General features: G+C 50.1%; 1 protein-coding gene across 4 annotated transcripts in view; it reads right to left on the bottom strand.

Annotated features, from left to right (window-relative positions):
* The window catches only part of MAP6 (microtubule associated protein 6), an 84,781-nt gene that overhangs the window by 7,244 nt on the left and 55,396 nt on the right, over positions 1-22,141 (bottom strand). For all 4 annotated transcript variants that reach the window (XM_027562862.1, XM_027562860.1, XM_027562861.1 and 1 more), the window contains 2 exons: positions 14,728-14,941; positions 11,902-12,101 (listed from right to left, as the gene is read on the bottom strand). In XM_027562862.1, the coding sequence (XP_027418663.1) occupies positions 11,902-12,101; positions 14,728-14,941 (414 nt within the window). The remainder of the gene's footprint in view (positions 1-11,901; positions 12,102-14,727; positions 14,942-22,141) is intronic.

The following is a 22,141-nucleotide window of genomic DNA, read 5'->3' as shown; positions in this document are numbered from 1 at the left end:
GGAGAGACTGAGAGGGGCCAGGCTGTCTGTGCCTCATGGGCCCTGCAGGAGGAGGGGGGGGACAGTGGGCCAGGCGATTTCACAGCTTTATCTCCTTCTGTCTGCCTCCAAGGGCCCTGTACAGATGTGCACGTTTCCCAGACACAGAGCTCCCAACATATTATAAGAGATGCAGCTACCCGAGGGAGAGTGTCAAGGAAACTGCCTTTGAAAGGCTTGTTATTCTTATAAAGAATTGTGGGAGACAAGGCTTTCTCAAAACAAGAACTCTTGTCCCACCCCTGTCTCCCATGAGGCTCCATGGCCTCTATTTTAGCAATTATTATGGTGTTTGGTAATTACCTGCCTCTCCCCACCAGCTCGTGCATCATGAGTATCTAGTGTCTGGCTCCTAGTACCTGGCAGATATTTGTGGGAGTACTGGGTAGCTGGCGTAGAGCTATTTCTCTTTATTCTATCAATATTTGATGTTTTTTCTCTTTTATCCATTCACTGGACCAAGTTTGCTGAGCCCGTGCTCTGGGTTAGGCCGTGTGCTGGGGGGCACAGGTGGGCATGAGGGAGGTGGGAGCCCCCCACTGTGGGGACCACACCACGAACGCTGTAAAGCTCCCTGCGCACCAGGACCACCAGCCTTGGCCCCAAGCCCTCATCTCCCTGTGTCTCTCCAACCAGAGAGGCCTAAGTTCCTTCAGTGCAAAGACATCACTGTGCTGGGCAAGTCCTTCCTCTCTGGTCCCAGAAAGCACAACTCCGAAGAACTGATCTGAAGGCGCCCAGGCTGGAAGGACAGATCGGAGGGTCATGGGTCTCCTGAACTTGGGCTGCTGTCTCCCCACCAGCCAGCCCCAGCTGCTGCCTGAGCTGCTCAGGTCTGCGGGGTAGGGCACACCTCTGCACAAGGCAGCCCACCCTCTGTGGCCAGGACCCTGAGCAGAAGCCTGGATTTCTGCCAGCGCCACTCCCTCCCATCCCTGCCCTGCTCTGGATCCTGTGCTCTGGGGTCACCCTTCCAGAGAATGCCCTGTTGACTGATACGTGAGGGTAGTTGAAAGGACAGCAATTGTGTCCGAATCCCTGACTTCTCCGGGCAACATGTGCCCCACCACAGCTTGGAGCCCTCACTGTTCCGCTCTCCTCACTACACATCTCTGTTGGCTCCCTTCCTTTGGAAAGTGTGACCCCAGAACTGAAAGGGATGTCCCCGTTAGGTCTCCAGACAGCACACCCCTCCTCTGCCCCAGCACCTGTACCTCCATGGATACAGCCCCCGCTGTCGTCTCTCAGCAACTAATGGTTCAGTTTCAGGGTCACTTCCTGAGTGAAATCACCCTGACCCTCTACCATCAGGGCTCAAAGACCCCTTCTCCTGTGTCCCCACATCCCCGCTCTGTGCCCACACCCTCGCCTAGACACACCAGCCTCCATCAGGATAGCTGTCAACAGTTTTGAAGCTGCCTCTCCAGAAGGGGGCTCTTTAGGGCAGAGACCACATCTGCTTCCTTCTCCTTCCCCTCTCTTTCCCTCCCTCCCTAGCTCCTTCCCCATCCCCCGCCTTCCCCTTCTTTTTACTCCCTCCATCCTTCCATAGGGCTTCCCTGATAGCTCAGTGGTAAAGAAGCCACCTGCAATGCAGGAGACCCAGGTTTGATCCCTGGGTTGGGAAGATCCCCTGGAAAAGGGAACGGCCATCCACTCCAGTATTCTTGCCTGGAGAATTCCATGGGGTTGCAAACAGTCGGACACAACTGAGCGACTAAACAATCCTTCCACAACATTTAATAAATGCCTCCTAAGTGACAAACTGCTGACCAGAGTGGAGAGCTAGAGTGCCGTAGCATGGGGCTAGCACCACAGGAGGACTCCACCCCAAATGGGAAGCTTAAAAACAAACAAACAAACTCACACAAGATAAAATTCGAACAACTGTATTTACATGATACACACATGCTTTCCTATTTTTAACTGCCTTAGCACCTTTTTTGTCCTCCCAAACTGCAACCTTCTTTTATGGTTTTCTAAGAGGACTTCATATTCAAGGCGGCACATTGTATTCTCACAGCAGCCCATCACCCAGGCAGATGGGGTTCACTTGTGTCCCTGTTTTCCAAAGGCAGAAGCAGGGCTCCAGAAAATCACATAGTGAGCCTGTTAATGCCAAGACCTTAACTGAGGACGACAGACTTGCAGTCAAGCGCTTTCCTTTTTGCAACAATATCCCTTAGGGATTTGACTTCAACCACAGAGATCCCAGATTTGTCTGCAGCTGTCTGAACTAGGTCTGGCTTGACATAACTCTGGTTCTGCATGGTCCAGAAGGCTACAGTCACTGAATTCTATAGGTCCCCAGCTCTGAGCTCCCAACTGCATCTCCTGAGAGTTGCCCCTCTAGGACTCCAACATCCAGCTCCCCTTTGCCTTGGTCCTTCCTGCATCTACTGCACAAGGACTTCCTTAATTTACCTCCTGGTGTTCAGCAGACCCTGGCAAAGAAGATAGTCTCAGAAAGCTTGTACATCCTGGTCTAAGAATGCCCATCTGCACCCACATCTGTATGGCTGCCAGTCAGTCGATCAGCCTGGAGCTACACAGAGTCCATCTATTTGTGGCTTATCAGCACAGGAAGAGCAACTAGGACGATGGCTAGAAAAAAAGGCTGCCACCACAAGGCTTAATTCTGGGCGCTAGCTGAGGGGGTAGAGGGGTGGATAGTGGGTAGTAATGTCTGAGCAAACTCAGCATCTGTGACCCTCATCTGACTCATTTTCCAAAGATGACTTGAGTATTTAGGGTCACTGAAGTCTTTGGAGCAAGGAAGGGACAGGAAGAGGAGATTGCTCTTGCAGGAATTCTTTACAGTAGGAATCCTAGAGATGGTCCCAAGTGCTGGACAAGGAATGGATTTCAGTCACCCAAACCTGGCTCCAAATCCTGGCTCACCATGTACAAGTTGTGTGACTTTGTTATCTAATCACTGAGTCTCATTTTTTTTTTTTTTTAATCTGTGAATCGGGATGGTGCCTATAGCAGACTCTCTAGCCCTATTGTGAGGATTAAATGGGAACAAGTGTGTAAAGGCCACACACATGCTCCTTCCCTTCCCCTAGGTTGTGCCACCTCTGCCTTTTACAAAGTGGCACTAGACAGCTGGAGCAGTTTCCTAGTTTGGATTTTTCTCCACCACTCCCAGATCTCCTGATGGCTTCCCTCATGGCTCAGATGGTAAAGAATCCACCTGCAATGCAGGAGACCTGGGTTCAATCCCTGGGTTAGGAAGATCCCCTGGAGAAGAAAATGGCAATCTACTCCAGTATTCTTGCCTGGAGAATCCCATGGACAGAGGAGCCTGGCAGGCTACAGACCATGGAGTCACAAAGAGTTGGACATGGCTGAGTGACTAACACCAACTAACACTAACTAAGTCCCCTGTAGACAGATGTATCCCTGTTTCTTTTTTTATTTCCTTTCTTTCTTCTTCCCTCCCTTCCTTCCTTCCTTTCCTTCTTTTTCTCTTTCTTTTTTAACTTGGCCACACTATGTGTGGCATCTGGGATCTTAGTTCCCTGACCAGGGGTCAAACCTGTGACCCCTGCAGTGGAAGTTTGGAGTCTTAATCACTGGACCTCCAGGGCAGTCCCTGCTTTTTCCTTTTTACTGTTAAATACCCTTTCTAGATATAACCTGCTAAGAACTAAATAAATTCCCGGTTGTATAGTAGATATTTTAAAAGCTTCCTTGGTTGTCTTAACACCAGGAAGGCTAAGTCAAGAGCATAGTTGACTGTCTTAATGAGCTATCATGAATCTGAAAATCCTGCTAAAGACCCTTTTAAAAATGTGAAGTGCTGGACTAAGGCAGCCAGACATAATGGCTCAGTTCTTGTCTAGCTGGGAACTTGCAAATCCATCTTTGTCCTTCTCCCCATCCCATCTAAAGCAAAGGATGGGCTCTTGAGCCATTGATCAAAAATTGGTTTGGTGTGTCCAGAGTGAATCAGTGAAAATGACCAGGTAATTGCAGAAATAGAGTCTGCACCAGGAGATTGATAGGGTGCTCGGGGAGGAGGGGCTGGGGAAGGGCTGGGGAGGGGAGAGGGCAGCAAGAGCCAGTGCTGGAGGGGCTTCACCTCAAGCGGTTGCATGGCAGAAAGAGTGGATTTGCTGTGTGTTGCTCCAGCTACCACCACTCTGTTGGGGTGAAAGGTGGTAAGTAATGGAAAGTGGTGGTCAGCAAGCTACCCCCAAAATCAACTATGACAAGGGTGTTCCAGAGGCCTTCTGGAAGTTCACAGGGGCCTTTGCATGCCACCCCATGAGGCCCTCTCATAACAGTCCTCTGAATCACAAACAGGATTTTCTGTTACCACCAGCTACCCCACACTGGAACCAAACAGATTTGGATCACACTGTATCCCTTGCTCCTACTTTCTGAATCTTGGGATCACATAGATCTGGGTGGTGATGGATACCTGTATGCTTGTTATCCTTTTTGAGGCTCAAAGAAAGTAAGAAACTCAGCCAAGGTCACACAGCTAGTAACTAATGGAGCTTGGATTTAGAACCAGGACTGTTGGTGTTTGGAGAAGGAAATTGCAACCCACCCCAGTATTCCATGGACAGAGGAGCCTGACAGGCTGTAGTCCATGGGGTTGCAAAGAGTCGGACATGACTGAAGCAACTGAGCACTGTCGGCTCTAATTCCCAGCCCTTACGTCTAAGACATGCCCCTCGAGGGATGCCTCTGCCATCTCAGAATTAGGAGCTCTGCACTGGGCAAGGGATGGGCTCAGCCAGCCTCTTAAGATTACCCTCTAACCTCAAATCTATGTTTATAAAGTCAGGACTGTTTAGGAAAAGCATCCATATAAAGTACAGAGGGGGATGACCTGGAGTCTGGCCTTTTTAAAACCAGCCATTGACACCTCTGTGCTCTCCTGCTGCCATGACCTTTCTCAAAACCACCCCTGTCATGTGAGCAAGCCAGTTACTAGGCAGAATAAAGCCTTGTGGAGGCATGGTGGTGGGTATGGAGGCAGATGGTGAATATCATCATTCATTCATTCACTCACTCTTCATTCAACAAGCACTTTAGAAGACATTATCTGCAGGAGACAATGGGCCAGAAGCTAGGACTACAAAGAAGAGCAGGAGGACTGAGTCCTTGCCCCGAAGGAGCACACTCTTGTCGGGGGACACATACACAGATATGAGCAGACACAGAACATGTGCTAAGTTCCATGATGAAGAACACACGGGGAGCGTCTTACCCAGCCTGGGAGGTGCGGGAAAGGCTTCCTGGAGCTGTCCCCTGGGCGGAGTCTTGAAGGATGAGTTAGCCGGGTGGAGAAGCAGGAGAAGGGCAATCTGGGCAGGTGGGGCGGCGTGGGTAAAGCATGGAGGTGAGAAGCAGCATGGTGCGCTGGGCAGACACAAGCTTCTGCAGGCCGAGAGGAGCCCACAGACGGTTTAAAGCAGGATGTGACATGATCAGAATTGCATGTCCTATGGATCCCTCTGGCAGCTTAAACCAGTACCAGTGACAGCAATTTGTGTATCTCAGTATCTGAAGCTCCCTTGGCCCCAGATAAGATGTGTGGATTGAGATAGATATAGACAATACCAAATCAACCAGCGGCCGAGGGCCACTTATATGAGGACAAGGGACAGAGAGTTAAGCTCAGTTCCACTGTTTGAAACAAAAAACACGAGGTGATGGTCTCTGAGCAAAGCCCTCCAATGTCAGGTTTGGACACCAGTTTTACCTTGGTATCTCCAGTATCAAGTGTATTTTTTATGAATGGAAACTGTCGGAACATTCTGTATTCAATAACCACGCATTTTAGTCACCTGGTCAGTTATTTTAGCACCCTAAGGAGAATATCTATATATTTAGCAGAGACAATAGGTCAATTCATTCAGGATGTATGAGCCAGTTGTGTGTGAAGACATGACCCAACTCTTACTTCCCCTCGTTTGTATCTAGTTCCCAAGATTTAAAGGGGATCCTAGTGAGCCTGCAGATGCCAGAACATACGGGGCCCCTCGAGGGAGCGAGGATATAACTTAGTTAGGAATCCACCTCATCTGAACCCTGTCTCCCTTCAGGCTGCCCGCCCCACCTTGGGTGAAGGGGAGAAGCAGCCCAGGCTGCAGCGCAGGCAGACACCCTTTCCCTCCGAGCTGCCTTGGTCTGTCTGTCGCCTGGTGGGAACACCTGCTCCACTACATCAGGAAGGGTCAGTGGGACCACACAGAAAGGAATGCTTTGTAAGCAATCAGTAAATATAAGTTCTTAGAATGTTACTGTTTAGGTTTGTGGGCTCAAGGTAATTCAGTAGCTGGAGTTCTATAAAAGCATTCTTCTTAATCAGTGTTTGCCTCAATCTACTTCATACATTGTCAGAGATTAATTATCAGAAAGATGAAGAGATGAAGAACACAGACCTCTCCAGTACTGTACAGGGAAGGTGGAGGGGCCTGAAACGAGCTCTACGTAGTGTCCACTACGGGTTCCCTAGAGCCATCAAGTCATTTCATCCTCACTCCTCTCACCTGAGGTGCGTATTAATGTCTCCATTCTCAGAGGAGGACACCAAAGCTCAGGGAGTTTACTGTATGTCACAGACTTGCCTAGCTGGCACCGACTTCCATCCATGAATCTGGTAAAGCCTAAGGGCACTGCCACTGTTAACCTGTATTCACATGCTGAGGAAGAAAATATGTGATGATGGCAATTCTGTTATTAGGGCTATTCTAGGATGGCCGAGTGTCATGAGGATTGATGCATTAATGGCAGTGGGATGGAGAGCTTTGGACCACGTGCCGGTTCTGCATGAGGAGAGGCTGAGGAGGGAACTGCTGCCTCTCCTGTCTCAGCTTGGCTTCACCACCATCAAGCCCGCCGCTGTTCCTGCCCTGTTGTTCTCAGCTGGGGCTGCGGTAGGGTCTCCCCTTAACTGTAGATAGTCCATGGCCCATGTCCAGAAAGAAACTTTCTATATCTGAGGTCCTGAAAATGTAAAACGCCCTAAGGCATTTTACCAGGGAGCGAGCCTTGAAACCACCATGACACACAGAGGGGGTTCACAGCCTTTGTTAAAGAAGACTGGACAGTCCCTGTGAGTCTACAGGAAGCAGGCTGTGCATTTTTAAACCACAGTGGACAAAAAATGAGGGAAGAACTTCACTAAGAACACACAAACTCTAAGGAAGGATTAAACTACATTTACAACTAATGTCTTAATAGCATTGGGGACCTATTTCAAAATCAGAGGCTGGTTTTAACTTTGCTGTTTCAGAGAGGTGGTGATAGTAATGGGTGAGGATTTGCCTCCTGGGCTTGGGAAGCATCAGAGAGCACGGTGGAAACGAGGCCAAGGCTCTGGGCGAGCCTTAGCACTGCATGGTGCCCACCTTCCTGCTTCTCCACTGCCCACCCTTGCCCGTTCTCTGATTCTGAGAGATCTCGCCTTCTCCTGGGTTAATCTCAGCGCATCGTCTTCTCTCTCTGCCTCTGTTTCTACCTCTTCTGCCTTTTCACCTCTCTCAAGCACTAGTTTTGATAAAAAAAATTCTTAACTGATCAAAAGAGAGTTAAATAGTATACTTTTATGTGTGTTTTATTATTGAACAGTATTTTGCATTTCTGCCTCATACAAAAGCAGGTAGGTGGGTGTGGACTGTTTTCTGTTCATCTGGAAAACAAATATATAATGCTTTTTTTTATACATATATGTGACCCTTGATGATTCTGACCACAGCTCCTCCCCAAAGTCCAGATTTTGAGAACCAGCAACAGAATGAGTCCCAACCTAGAGCTCCGAGCCTAGGGCAACAGAGGGCTTGTGGCTGGTGCCCGGTGTGAGAGTGGGGGTGAGCAGCATAATGGTAGGAGCATGCACAGGTGGGGTACTAGCTGAGGGTGTGGATGGAGACCCTGGTTAGTGACCCCACCCCCCGCCATGGCATCAGGATGTACACACTGCCCTGACCCTCCCCGAATGAACCACTCCCCAGGACTGAGCTCACCTGGTGTGGGGCCCCCACACCTCTGCTTCTGGCCAGCCCTGGCTCTGTTCACTTGGTCACCACCTGCCCATCCACGGACACACGGAATCTGCCAGAACAGATTCCTCCTCCGTGTCTCACTGTGATTGGAGGTGGGGGTCTCAGCCATCCTGGTTCTCTGCTCGGGGCACAATACCCAGCACATGATAGGTATTCAATCAACACGCACTGGAAAAAGGAAGTGGGATCCCGAAGTACAGAATCTTTCATCGCCCGTTTCAGCAGAAGGATATCAAGGTGGGCACCCTTGGCCCTGGTTCTGGGGTGCCCATGCTTCTGCTCTCCCGCCTGTAGGCCAGTCCCTGCATGCCCCACACACCCACATCCCACCCACTCTCCAAGGTCCCCCCACTCATCATGAAGCTTTCTGATTCTCCATTCCTGGTGGGAAGAATCCTGACCTCCATCTGAGCTCCCCATTACCTGGTCTGTCGTTGCCTTGTCTGGATTCTTTTATGGCAGTTTCCACACTCCCGCGTTAGGTACACGCCAAGACTGTCACCCCAGGACCCACACAGTGAGCTAGCCCCCAGGGAGTGGAACCTCCACAATGACCAGATTAAATGAGTATGGGAAGGCATCTCTGCCACCCCTTGGGAGGAGAAAAACCAGAACAGACAGTCCTGCGGGTTGATAGGAAGAGGGTGGGGGTCAGGGGCCAGCCTCCCAGCTTGGCAAGGCTGTGCTGACCGCTCACCCCCAGCAACAGGGTATCAAATCGTTACACTACCTTGTTGGCCACTGGGTCTCCTGGTCCATCGTCGCCTTTCCCAACACTTAGCTCTGACTGCTTGCAATTAGTATCTGAGAGGCAAGTATCTAAAAGAGTCAAGCTGTGTTACGGAGGACCCCCAGAGAAACTGCAGGGCACAGCTCCTCTCGGGGAGAGCAGCTCAAATGGCAAAAGGTGGTTCCTTCACCTACTCAGCTGGGCCTTACCAAGGAAATAAGATCAAGAAAGTGGTGTTCGTCTTTAGCATTTATTTATAATTGGAAAAACTGTTTGTTTGTTTGTTTCTGAGCAAGCACAGACCACAAGCACGGCACAATCAATTGGCTATACATGAATATTTTTGTCATTTTCTTACTAACAGCAGGAATGAAATAGCACCAAGAAAGGTGTGCGCTACACATACATAGACAATCTGTGGTACGCAACAAAACCCAGGCCACAAAATTGTAATTAGATGCTTCCGGTCTGCCTTGAGAGCAAAGGCATCATGGGAGCACCAGCGGAAAAGGGACAGCGTTAAGGACCCGACGCACAGCTGCAGGGACCGGGTTTGCAGGCGAGTGAAGCAGATGGTGGGGAGGCTCCAGTCCTCGCTCTTTCGTCAGGGGGGTTCAGGGAACTGCAGGGAAGTGTACAAAAATGGGCCGAACAGGCATCTGAAACTTGGCCGCCTTCAGAAAGGCAAGGCCGAAACACTGCTTGTGAGGCTGAAATCAGTTTCAGTCAGCATGTTTGGGATGCAGAACAAGACCGACTGAGTTTTATTTGTAAACAGCAGAAATCAAAGGAGGTTTCTTGCCAGTGAAGTGACACATTCAAGAGTCAAAGTGAACTACCAACGGATTTTCTCAGCGGGAGGCGCTATAAAGATGGGCAGACTGAAGACGTGAAGAGACACCCTACAGGTCATGGAAAGCCTTAGGTGGGGCAGGGAGGAAGCTCGGTGCCTGGGGCTGCAAGGGGGCAGGAAACACTACAGTTTGGACAACACAAACTTGGATCAGACATAGGGATAAGTCCTATGCACCCTGGTGGTGCTGTGGTGGAGCCAGATTTATACACACTACCCATCATGGCCAGCTCCCTGTCAGGCACACAGGCCTTGAACAATCGAATGTTGAGGGAATGGTCCCTTGTGTGATGTAAAGTTTGGTTTACTTGATCTGCAAAGAAAACCAGATGACTATTCCATGGAGAAATTCAAACTGTGGCTAACATCAACATGTTTGATGAATACCAGGCATCTCAAGAGAACGAACGGACGTTGGCGAGTTTCCTGGACAAAGTTAAGGTCATGTGGATGGAGCTCTCTGACACTGTTTAGACCATTTAGCAAATACCTGAATCAGTACTCAGATCTACTCTAGCCCCTTCCATCGAGGCATCCAAATCTGTGATTCACAAATGCTGACATTCACTCACATCGTCTACCTCCCTCAGTACTTCATCCTCACAGTTCCTTCTCTGGAACTGCCTTTTGGAAGATGGCGGAAAGGCCTGCCTGGCCCAGAGCTTTGTTTATGCAGGTCCTGTCCTCTTAGGAAATAGGGCCTGCGTAGTGAAGGCTCAGTTAATTTACAAGAGACGTATTAATAAGCCCGAAGGGGACAAATAAAACAGTGCAAATGGGGATTTTGCTGCTTGAACAGTCAGAATATGAGAGAGCTTGTGGAGGCTCTATTTCCCCCAACCTGAAGGACCTAAAGGGACTTCTGAGGTAGGGAACTGTGAGGACTTCACTCTACACCGCTTTCAGGACAAAACAAAAGTACTCCTGAAGAGGCCCCAGCAATTTCAGAATGCTGGTGACAGGAAGCACCCTGCATACACGAGAAATAAAGGATACCAAGGAACGTACACGTCATGGGGTTTGCAAATGTAATTGTTCCGGTAGGTGTATGGGGTCTTTCCACGACTCCCTGACTAATGCCCACAACACAACTCAAGCACAGCTGGGGTGGCACTGCCACCCCTGGCTGCTTTGGCCACACAGACACAAGACACACAATACAGGGAGAGCTGCTTTTCTTCAGGAATGAGGTAAAAAAAAAAAAGATGCTTGCTAATCACCGAGCAGGGAACGCTCCTCGTCTTAGGCTAAGTCACAGAAATCTCCCAGAACCTGAAGTTCAGCACATTCCGTCCTCTCCAAGAAACAGAGCAAGAATGGTCCAGGCAGGGACAGTAACCATTGACACAGTAGCCACTATGTCTGCTTCCTGCTGTGTGTTTCTCAGAAGCAAGAAAGCCACATTCTAAATACACTATCGTTACACCTTGAACTTCCTTTCTCCAGTCCCCTGTAATGAGTCACTTTGCAAAATCAGCAGCACTGGATAGGTTGGGGGTTAACAGGAAAACAGTCTCACTTCTGTCACCTTCCTATGATGTCTGGAGGGTACCTATGATACCTAACTATTTTGCCCTGGCCTCGTGTTGGTCATCAGTGGCACATCTCTTACTCAGCATAGAGTTTAAAGCCCACTGATAGGAAACTAAATGTAGTCATCTGTTTTAAGCAAAAGAGTCTATGAAAAAATTACTTAACAAACACAACTCATTTTATTGAGATTAAGGCCAAAAACATTTTTTTGTTGTTTTTTTAAAAAATATTTCCACAAATCTTGTCAATTGCTGAAGCCCAGGTCAAGCTTCTATATCACATGATAACTCTGCGAATTTTGGAGAAGAACACCTTTACCTAAGTTCAAAATTGATCACCGGCGCAGACGCTGGGGAGGAACAGGAGGAGGATGCCCCACATTCATGTCGAAGCATCAGGACAGTTCCTCTGGTGTCCTCCTGCCTGCCTCACCAGGCGTGCCTGCCCCTGCCCGGAGGGAGGCACTGCCCTGCAAGTCAGCCGCTGACGGGTCCAGGGGCCCCGTGGCGTGGCCCTGTCTAGATCTGGACAGGAGGCAGGTCGCCTGGTCTCTGAGCAGGATCCCCTGCTCAGAGAAACCAAAGAACTCCTAGAACACTCAGGACCCATGCAGATGGGAAGCCTCTAATCAATTTTGTGGCCTTTTTTGTTGATTAGTGAAAGAAAAAAAAAAAAAAAGGAAAAAGAAGAGAAGAAGAAAGAGAAGTGCAGTGCATTACTCTTTAGCCTCAGCCAGCTTATTGTTCATCTCTGCGCTCTGCTCCTTGTCGGTGGTGGGCGGGGCGGTGCGCGCACCCTCCGCGCTCTTCTTCTTGGATGCCCGGCCCGACGCCCCCTGCTTGTCTTTGGCCTTCCTCGGGGGCTTATGGCTCACTGAGGTCTTTTTTGCTTTGGAACTCTGGAGACTAGGTTTCTCCACCTGCACGGAGAGACAGACAGACCGCAAACAGAAACACAGAGGGGGCGGGATTTGGAGGGAGAATTTAGAGAGAAGATGTAATTAGTGGAAAGATAATGAAAGCACAGGACTCTGAGAAGCAAGGCATGTAAAGCCCCTTTGCTGACGCCTGGTCACCTGGCATCTCTCACCTGGAGCCCCTGGTCCCCCGTTCTAGCTGCCCTCTTGCTAGCCACTCTGGCTTCTGATGCCAGCTCTGGCCCCCATTCCCCTCCAAGGCACTGGACTGTATTTCTGGGCTGCTGCCCCTCCCCGTGGGAAGATTGTACCTCACTATCCTGCTCAACTCAGGCAGGCGCGGGAGTGGCTTTAGTCAATGAAATGTGAGCAGAGATGAGGAGTCCCCCTCCAGGCAAAAGGCCAGGGGTCGGCCCACGCTTCCCAACTTATTCCTTTCCTCTGCCACAGAGAGGCCACTGCTCACCCTGAGTTTCAGCCTGAAGGGGTGTGGACGTGGAGAGCTGCAGCCCACCCACGGTGGACACATGGTAATAAGAAGTCAACCTTTGTTGATGGAAGACATCAGGATTCTGGTCTTTGATTCACAGCAGCAGCCGATCTTCCCTGTTTCTGACCTCCGGTGGACAGATGTCCTCTCTGAGAGGCTTGGGCAGGCAGTCTCGCCCAGTGAGGCCTTCAGCATTGCCCAGCATCCCCTCCTTCTCCCTGGCTGGCTCCCTAGATGGTCTTCTCCAGAACTGCCATTCAAGCCCACTTTGCTCTCCCCAAGTTTTCTCTGCTAGTTCTTCCCCCCGATTCCTAGAAGACAGCTGTGGCTTTTCTTTCTCAAGAATTCTGGGCCACTGGATATGATCCCCCAATATGTTACCCACCTCCCATCCATCTCTGGATTTCCTTTCCCCAATCTTCCCTCCTTCCTCCACTCGAATCTTCTTTTGTCCAGAGCCAACCCTACATCTCAGTCCCACTTCATCTGTAGAAGGGGGACAGAAACGATGCGGGGCCTCACCAGCTGGGTCATCCACTCAGTGAGGTTCAGGGGCTCTCAGTCACTGTCAACCTATAAATAGGATCATCCTGGCTTGCCTAGGCCTGAGGGCTTTCATGGAATATGGAACCATTAATGTTATAACTGGAGTAGTCCAGGCAAACCAGGTTGGGTAATTCCCTTACCTGTAAACCAGTCCTGGACCAAAGAGGAAACTCTGCTGGACTACAAGACTTTAGGTCAAAGCAGAGCAAAGCCTACATAGGTTCTCAGACTTTTTCTGCTATTATAGAAAGGAGAGCTGATACTTTCATGATTCCATGTGGCTTGATATCATAGAATAAGTTATGGCATGTGTGATTCCAGCCTCAACAGCAGAATCTCCAACAGGCTTTTCCCCTCTCATGATTGCACATTGGGATACAAATAAGGCAAAGCATTATTGGATGGCATCACCGACTCAATGGACATGAGATTGAGCAAAACTCTGGGAGATGGTGATGGACAGGAAAGCTTGGTGTGCTACAGACCATGGGGTCACAAAGACTCAGGCATGACTTAGTGACTGAACAACAACAATCGTCTTCATAGGAAAACACCCGAATCCACTGTATCTTCCTTAGAAACGAAAATCATTCACAAACTGTTCATCATAGTAACAAATTACTTGGAACACTTCTTGCAGCTGATGTGACAGGTGTGTTCTGACAGACTAAGGATTGCTGCTGGATGGAGGGAAAGGATAAGAAAGAGCAGGTGATTTTCAGGGACTCGGGAGGTGAGAAAGTGTCCAGTGATTGGAGCAGAGGATGAGGCAGGAGCTGGGTGGGAAAGAAGTCAGGCGAGGATGCCCCCATGTCTGGGCTAGCCCTTCAGGGGCAAAAGCACAGTTATTTTAAGACAAGGGGGTTTAGGGCTCAGGTGAGATTTTCTACCATTTCTTTCTGAGTTTCTCAAAATCAGAAGCTAGTTCTCTGGAAATCTAGCAGTTTTTAAGCTGTTTTCATTTTAGGAAATGTGTGCTCAGTCGCTCAGTTGTGTCCTACTCTTTACGACCCCATGGACTGTGGCCCAGCAGGCTCCTCTGTCCATGGGACTCTCCAGGCAAGGATACTGGAGTGGGTTGCCATTTCCTATTCCAGGGGATCTTCCCGGCTCAGGCATCAAAACCTTGTCTCTTGAATCTCCTGAATTGGCAGTCTCCTGAATTTACCACTGACCCACCCGGGAATCCTTGTTTTAGGTAATGTTCCTTTAGAAATTCCGTTTTGATTTAGCAAAGGTTGGGGTTCCCTTGTGGCTCAGCTGGTAAAGAATCCACCTGCAATGTGGGAGACCTGGGTTTGATCCCTGGGTTGGGAAGATCCCCTGGAGAAGGGAAGGGCTACCCACTTCAGTATTTTGGCCTGGAGAATCCCATGGACTGTATAGTTCATGGGGTTGCAAAGAGTCGGATAGGACTGAGCAACTTTCAGTTTCACTTTCCCGGTAAGAAGCCACTCTGTCTCTATGTGCTAAGACGGAAAGAAGGGACTTTAAGGTTAAGGACCAGAGTTGGCAGTAGCCCCGCCCCCATCTCTGCTACCATTAACCCCTCCATGTCAGGCTGCTGATGGGTCCCCAGAAGATCTGTCTCACCTTTGGAGGTTCCTTGAAGGGCTCGCTGTAGAGGCTGCGTATTCTTCTGCGATCAATGACCTTATTGTCAGCTGGGGTTGGCTTATTGGCCTCCCCTTTGAACTGGGCACTGTAGCTGGTCTCATGAGCCATCTTATCATCTGGGGGCTTGTACTGGGGCTTGGCTTTTATGGGTTTCACAGGCTTGATGTCCGTCCATGCTCTGAATTCATTCCTGCAAATCAAAGAAAAGCTAAGTGATTCGATACATCCTCTACCTGGCAGCAGGGCCTTCTCTCAGAGCTGCAAGCACAGCAAGCTCTCTGTTAGTGCCCGTCGTTCTGACTGATGTGTGGCTGAAGAGTGACCTCTCTCTCCTCCTGTAAGCATTCCTTCTGGCCCAGTCAAGGTAGATTGTGGCAACAGCAGTAGTACCTCAGAGAAAGAGTGCAGGCTCCCAGCTCCCACCGCTTGATCGTGGACAAGCTGTTCTAATCTTTGGGCCTCCTTTTCACAATATCTAAAATGAGGCTGAGAAAAAAAAAAAAAAGATCAAAAACTAAGATCATGGGATCCAGTCCCATCACTTCATGGCAAATAGATGGGGAAACAATGGAAACCATGACAGACTATTTTCTTGGGCTCCAAAATCACTGCAGATGGTGACTGCAGCCATGAAATTAAAAGACACTTGCTCCTTGGAAGAAAAGCTGTGACAAACCTAGGCAGCATAGTAAAAAGCAGAGATGTTACTTTGCCAACAAAGATCTGTCTAGTCAAAGCTATGGTTTTTTCCAGTAGTCATGTATGGATGTGAGAGTTGGACCATAGAGCTGAGTGTCGAAGAATTGATGCTTTTGAAATGTGGTGTTGGAGAAGACTCTTGAGAGTCCCTTGGACTGCAAGGAGATCCAACCAGTCCATCCTAATGGAAATCAGTCCTGAATATTCATTGGAAAGACTGATGTTGAAGCTGACACTCCAATACTTTGGCCACTTGATGCGAAGAACTGACTCACTGGAAAAGACCCTGAGGCTGGGAAAGATTGAAGGCAGGAGGAGAAGGGGACGGCAGAAGATGAGAGGGTTGGATGGTGTCCAAACTTGATGGACAAGTTTGAGCAAGCTCCAGGAGTTGGTAATGGACAGGGAAGCCTGGCGTGCTGCAGTCCACAGGGTGGCAAAGAGTTCGACATGACTGAGTGACTGAACTGAACTGAAAATGAGGCTGAAGACTCAGTCTTCAGTCGTTTATGAGTTCAGCACATATGACCTAATGCTGCTGTGTGTGAGGTGAGGGAGTTGTGACTGTTACATGGACAGTCTGCCTGGTAGGTTGTGGTCAAACAAAAAATGCCAGTTCTGTCCCTTCCTTTGTTGTGATGAAGACATTTTGTAACCCTGAATCCTTAGTTTATTCCTCCCTGTGATAGAAGAGGGCTTGATTTTTGTGTGCTGCCTGAAACTTAACAATCTCAATCACTTTAGGTGAAAGTCCTTATGAAATGTCTAAATGCCTGCAGATCATAAGTGAACTGTACTGAACACAACTGGATGTCACCATGAGGACTTGTGTTGGGATGTATGATATATAGGAGAGTCTTGGTGGGGTTGGTGTAAGTGGCTGATGGCTCTTACCCCAGTGATCCCCATCTGCTGCTTTTTACAGTCACTGTGCCAGGCTGCTTGTTCATAGCACTCTCTCTCCTGGTTTCTCATCTGTTGCAGGACTGGAGAGGAGATGGTGACAATGTTCAAAACAGGGTGAAATTAATATCGCTGCTGATGGAGGCCACCAAGTCTGTCCTGTTTGTTGAGTGCAAGACTTCGAGTGCCTAAGCTCTGTGGCTCTGAGGTTTTTCTCAGGTTTCCCTTCATTTGGGGCTGTGAGAAGCTGTGGGAGAGGAAGAGCCAGTGTACTATCTGTCGAGTTAGGTTCTCCAGTGCCCTCTCTCATCCTCATGGTAACTCCCTCCTTTGGGGCTCAGACATGAGTGCCACCAACAAGAGGCCCCAGGGGACAGTAGAGAGAGAGCTCAGACTGTGATGGAGACACATGGATTCTAGCCCTGGCTCTACCTCTAGGTAGCTGCTGAGAAGGTTTCTCCCCTCCCTGAGTCTTAGTTCCCTCATTTGTCAGAAAAAAAAGGCTGACCAGATGATGTCCTTATAATGTCCTTCAGGCTCTGAGGCTCTCTGAGTTGATACAGCTGGTTTGGCAACACTGAGCTACACACTGGTCATTTGAGCTCCTGAGGGGCACAGGCTCACGTGTGAACAGAGAGACTACAGTTTCTTAAGAGACCTTCCCCAAGCTTCAGGCTCACCTTTCCAGTGTAGCTGGGACCTCCGCCTAGATGCCCCCACCAACTCAAACTCAGCGTCCCTCGAAGCAAATCATTCTGTCTCCCCTGCCAAGTCGTCTTCTCTTCTTGGACTCCCTTGCTGCTCCTTCTCACTCACTCACCCACCCACCATTCATTCATTCATTAAACATTTACTGAGTGCTTAGGTCTGCTTAGGATGCTGAGCTCAAGGCGCGGGAGTGGGAGGGAAGGGAGGACAATAAGGGAGGCTCCGTGTAGAAGGGTCTGGGAGCACAGGGGAGGAGCCCTGGGCCAGGTTGGGAGTTGAAGGACAGGTTCTGGAGGGAATCACAGAGGTTGGCAGAGAGCTGACCGAGAGAAGGGGTGGGTTCCAGGTAGGATGAGGAGCACACAAAGAGGCGCAGCCCCCCAGGGGGATGCGTGGGAAGCTGGGGTGACAGGGCTGAAACCTTGGGGGGACATGAGAGGCTGGGTAGGTCATGAAGTTCCTGCCAGTCTGGCCAAGGGGATGGTCTGGACTGTAACAGGGAGATGCCAAACAAGTTCAAGGTGCGTGTGGCCAGATTCCTTTTGGGGAAGAGAACTTTGGAAGCAGTGTGAATGGGGACAGAGCGGAGGGGTGGGGCTGGAAGCCAAGAGGGCTGTGCAGTGAGCTGGGAGGAAAGCAGAGGCCTGAATTGCGAAGAGGTGTGGTGCTTGGAACACAGCGCCGAGGGGATGGGCAGGACTTGAACTCCACTGAGCTGGGGGAGGCCAGGCTCAGAGAGAGATTTGGGGGTTTGTGGGATGGGGTGGGGGGATGTTACCTATGAGCCAGGGAACCTTGGAAGAGAGGGGATTTAGGAGGAGGGTTGAGACCCTCCTGATTCTGTTAATGGCAGCACCTACTTAGCTTCTAGAGAGCTTTTTGATCCTCTCCTCTTCCCTGTTGCTGCTACTGCTGCTAAGTCACTTCAGTCATGTCCGACTCTGTGCAACCCCATAGACGGCAGCCCACCAGGCTCCCCAAGTCCCTGGGATTCTCCAGGCAAGAACACTGGAGTGGGTTGCCATTTCCTTCTCTACTCCTCTTCCCTACACCTCTGTAGACTCAACCCATTGCCACAACCTGACTTCTGAGCCATTCTGTCTCCACAACAGGCCCAGATCTGGCTCAGGTTGTAGCTGGGTCTCTGATCACTATTACCTGCCTGAGGTGCCAGGCCCTCCCTCCTTCCTTCCACTCTCAGTTCCAAAGCGCTGATACTTGGCCCAGGTCTCCTGGTAGCCAAAGCAATAAGAACCTGGCTCCCAAAATATGATGGCAGAAACCTGGGTTCTCTGCTCCCACCTCTGCCTACTTGCTACAGAATGAGGTCTGAGGTAGGTATACACCGGCCCTAAGCACTGTTTCTGGGTCATCTCTCCTGGGCTGGCCTTCGCAGCTTTCTCTCTGCAGTGGCTGGCAAAGGTCTCACTGTGAGCATTATCAGTGGGACGTGTCCTTGAGGGGACAGCTCAGTAACCCTGGTCTTGAACAACTTTGATACATCATCTCTATGTGGGATGTGTTACTCAGTCTCATAATAAGTTTACCACAGTTACGATAGGCTGTTAAGTTTAAACCCAAATTTTATTACCTAGAACTTTCTTTGAACCCTCCACAAAGCCTTCCCCAGCCACATGGAACAACTAATCATATGTCATAAAAGAAGAATTACGTACCATTCATTTGTTACCTCTTATAAGCTGGAAGATTGTTTTTGTATATTTTCTATAATCCTTACAATGACTTTGAAAGGAGGTAGTATTATTTTTCCTTTTATGAAAGAGGGTCACCAAGGCTCAGAGAGGTTAAGTGGCTTGCATAAGGCCACACAGCTGGCAAATAGCAGAGTTGATTCTCAGCCCAGGTCAGTCGGGCCCCACAGCCCACCTCCTTCCCACTGCACTTGGACGATGTGCTGGAGCTGCAGCGTGCCCGAGGCCCCTGCCTGGGCAGGGTTGGGCCTGCTGTCTGCAACGCCCTGGAGGCTTTATGTAACACAGACTGGACAGAGAATACCTGTGCTCCTCTGGCCCTCACATGCTCCACCCAGAGCAGTGTGGGCCACACGCCCAGGTCAGTCACATCTAGTGTCTCTTGCCATGAGTTTCATGGTTCCCTGTAAATATCAATTCCCCTTTCTCTGCAACTAGATTTTCACTTGTTCACTCACTCACTCATTTGTTTGGCATTTGCCAAACTCCAGCCATGGCATGGCACGTGGCCCACAGAGAGGAGGAAGCCAAGGTAGGGGTCTCTACAGTTTAGTGAGTCAGGGTTTGTCCATGTGGGATCCCAAGGAAAACCCGAATGAAGCAAATGGGACAGAGTCCAGAAGGAGAGAGGGGAAAAGATGCTCTGTTCTAAGGGGTGAGGTGGGGAAGGGGGCACTGAAAGATGCAGATGGAGAAGTGGGTGGGGGGAATCGGGCAGCAGTGAGGTGTGTGGGACAGGTTCAGAGGGCAGGTGACGCGCTCAGGGAGTGGGTGGGTGGGGCTCTTGGAGGGATGGCAAGGTGACTGGGTGGGCAGGAGCTGGGAGCAGGCCCCAGAGCCTGGAATGCCACGTTGGGATGCTTGTTCGAGGCCTGGGGAGCCACTGAACACTGCTGAGCGAGGTGACTCACTGTTCCTATTCCTCCACCGACAGTATCCCCTCCTCGTGGACTTTCCCAGTTTTATTCTTCAAGGCCCAGTTCAGGGCTCTCCTCTTCCAGGAACCCCTCCTGGATTTCTCAGTCCAAAGTCTCCCAGTTCTTGGCTCCTGGGGCCTCTACTGTACTATTTGACTCTGTGGTTACCTAGCAGTCTCACGATGCTTTAATTCTTTCATGATTCCATTTGTCTCTCTTGGGAGATAAGATGCTTAAGAGAAAATTCAGAACAGAACTCTCCTTCAAGTCCAGTCTCATTTGCATGGCTATAGAGCCATATTCTTTAACTTTTCCTATGGCAGACTGCAGGTTAGGGGCCTGGCTGGGTGAGGACCCCAGTCCCCACCCCCCTGCCAGGGCCCTTCCCTCACCCTGGGCCATCATTCAGAGCCACACTCCATGTCTTTCCTATATTCTTCGTAAGACTGAAGGGTTTGGCATTCAGTAGGCATTTACTCGGAGAAGGCAATGGCACCCCACTCCAGTACTCTTGCCTGGAAAATCCCATGGACCATGGAGCCTGGTGGGCTGCAGTCCATGGGGTTGCTAAGAGTCAGACACGACTGAGCGACTTCACTTTGACTTTTCACTTTCATGCATTGGAGAAGGAAATGGCAACCCACTCCAGTGTTCTTGCCTGGAGAATCCCAGGGACGGGGGAGCCTGGTGGGCTGCCGTCTATGGGGTCGCACAGAGTTGGACATGACTGAAGTGACTTAGCAGCAGCAGCAGCAGCAGCAGGCATTTACTAGAAACAGCTGTTAGTGGCGTTCCTTTCTGGTCAGCTCCTGGCCCTCCTCTGAGCCCCTCCTGTCCACCCAAATGGGGCAGTGCTTGCTCCTTGGAGACAAGAGAACATCAGAGACTTCTATCTAGTGTTCATCATGCTGAAATGATGACGGCCTCACCAGCGTGGCTCCTGCCTTTGCTGGAGGCCCTTTGTACCAGGCACTGAGCTCTGTTATCTGTGTTTCCCTGCTGCCCTGCAAAGCACAGCAAAACATCCAAGAAATATTTGGAGGATCAAAGAAAATCAAGTGTTCTGTTCTACTGCAGAGACTTGTGAAGGCTGCTTATATGTAGGGCTTCTATTATTACTTAAAGCGTTAGTTGCTCAGTTGTATCTGACTTTGCGATCCCATGGATCGTATCCTGCCAGGATCCTCTGTCTGTGGGATTTCCCAGGCAAGAATACTGGAGTAGGTTGTCATTTCCTTCTCCAGGGGATCTTCCCAACTCAGGGATTTAACCTGGGTCTCCTGCATTGCAGGCAGATTATTGCTTAAACCACCTCCCCTAAAACCCATGAACTGCAGGTCTTAAGTCCTTTTCCCTTCCTAGGGTGAACATGCGAAGTCAACCAACTTGCATAGACTCCATCCTCCCTAGATGGACGGGAGGCACCCAGCACCCGCCTGAGCGAAGCTGCCCTGGTGGGAAAGGGGCTGACTGGGGGCCTCGGGAGCAGCTGAGCCTCAAGGCAGGTAAGGAGAAGAAAGCTTAACAAACACTTGCCCAACACCTACTTATTAAAAGGCTGAGCCCTTTAAAAATCTAATCCTGCTTTAGCCTTTGAACACCATGAGTGGTCACTGTTATTTACCCCATGCAGAGTATGAGGAACTGAGAACAGAGCAAAGGGAAGGGATGCCAAGTCAGTAGAAGCTGGTATGCGGTGAGGCAGTTACTGGAGCGCAGTCTGCCTGACTCAAAGGCCTTCTTGTGTCTGCTTCCCTGCACTTGGGGATGGCTGTGTAACCCACCACTAGCTCCTGACAGTAAACACAAGAAAGCACTGCTCTTCAGCCCATCTGGTGCGCACTGCAGCAAGGCTCTGGGTAAACTGGGAGGGCGCCCCTTCTCCCCGCATAGGCCGGCTGCTGCCCTGGCCTCCTGGAGTTGTTCCTCATCCACAGCTTTTCCTGTATCGGGATGTAAGGAAGTCACGGGGACAGGATGATCCAATCACTTTGCCAAGGGTCCCCTGTGCCCGCCATAGCAGACCCCCAGATGGACCCCATTACTGGAGGGTCAGTGCATGACTGATGTCCTAATAATCCCTGAAGGGGCAGAGAGGGTTTGGGACTATGATGTCTCTCCATGGTGGGTCAGCTGCACAGAGAAGTGGCTCCACTACCGTGCTCAGATCTGGGCTTAAGGACTCCTTAAAGGACGCTGCTGATGGCTCCACGTGCTAGGAAAGCCTATGGAGAAAGCCTGGGCTGGTCCCCAGGCCCTAGCCAGGGATGGCAGAACAGGCCCAGGGCGTGCTGTCTCAGGGGGAAACAAGATTTTCCTGACCTGCTCTTTCAGGACTTTTAAATCCCAGCCTGGTCATGTCCAGAGTGGCTGCTGAAGCAGGGCTTTTAGATCGTGCTAACCAGGTGAAGTTTTTAAAGGGGTCAACAGACACCCTACCTTCACCTTCTC

Source organism: Bos indicus x Bos taurus, chromosome 15, assembly GCF_003369695.1.
Source record: "Bos indicus x Bos taurus breed Angus x Brahman F1 hybrid chromosome 15, Bos_hybrid_MaternalHap_v2.0, whole genome shotgun sequence".
NCBI lineage: Eukaryota > Metazoa > Chordata > Mammalia > Artiodactyla > Bovidae > Bos > Bos indicus x Bos taurus.
This window is presented reverse-complemented; position numbering and strand designations above follow the sequence as displayed.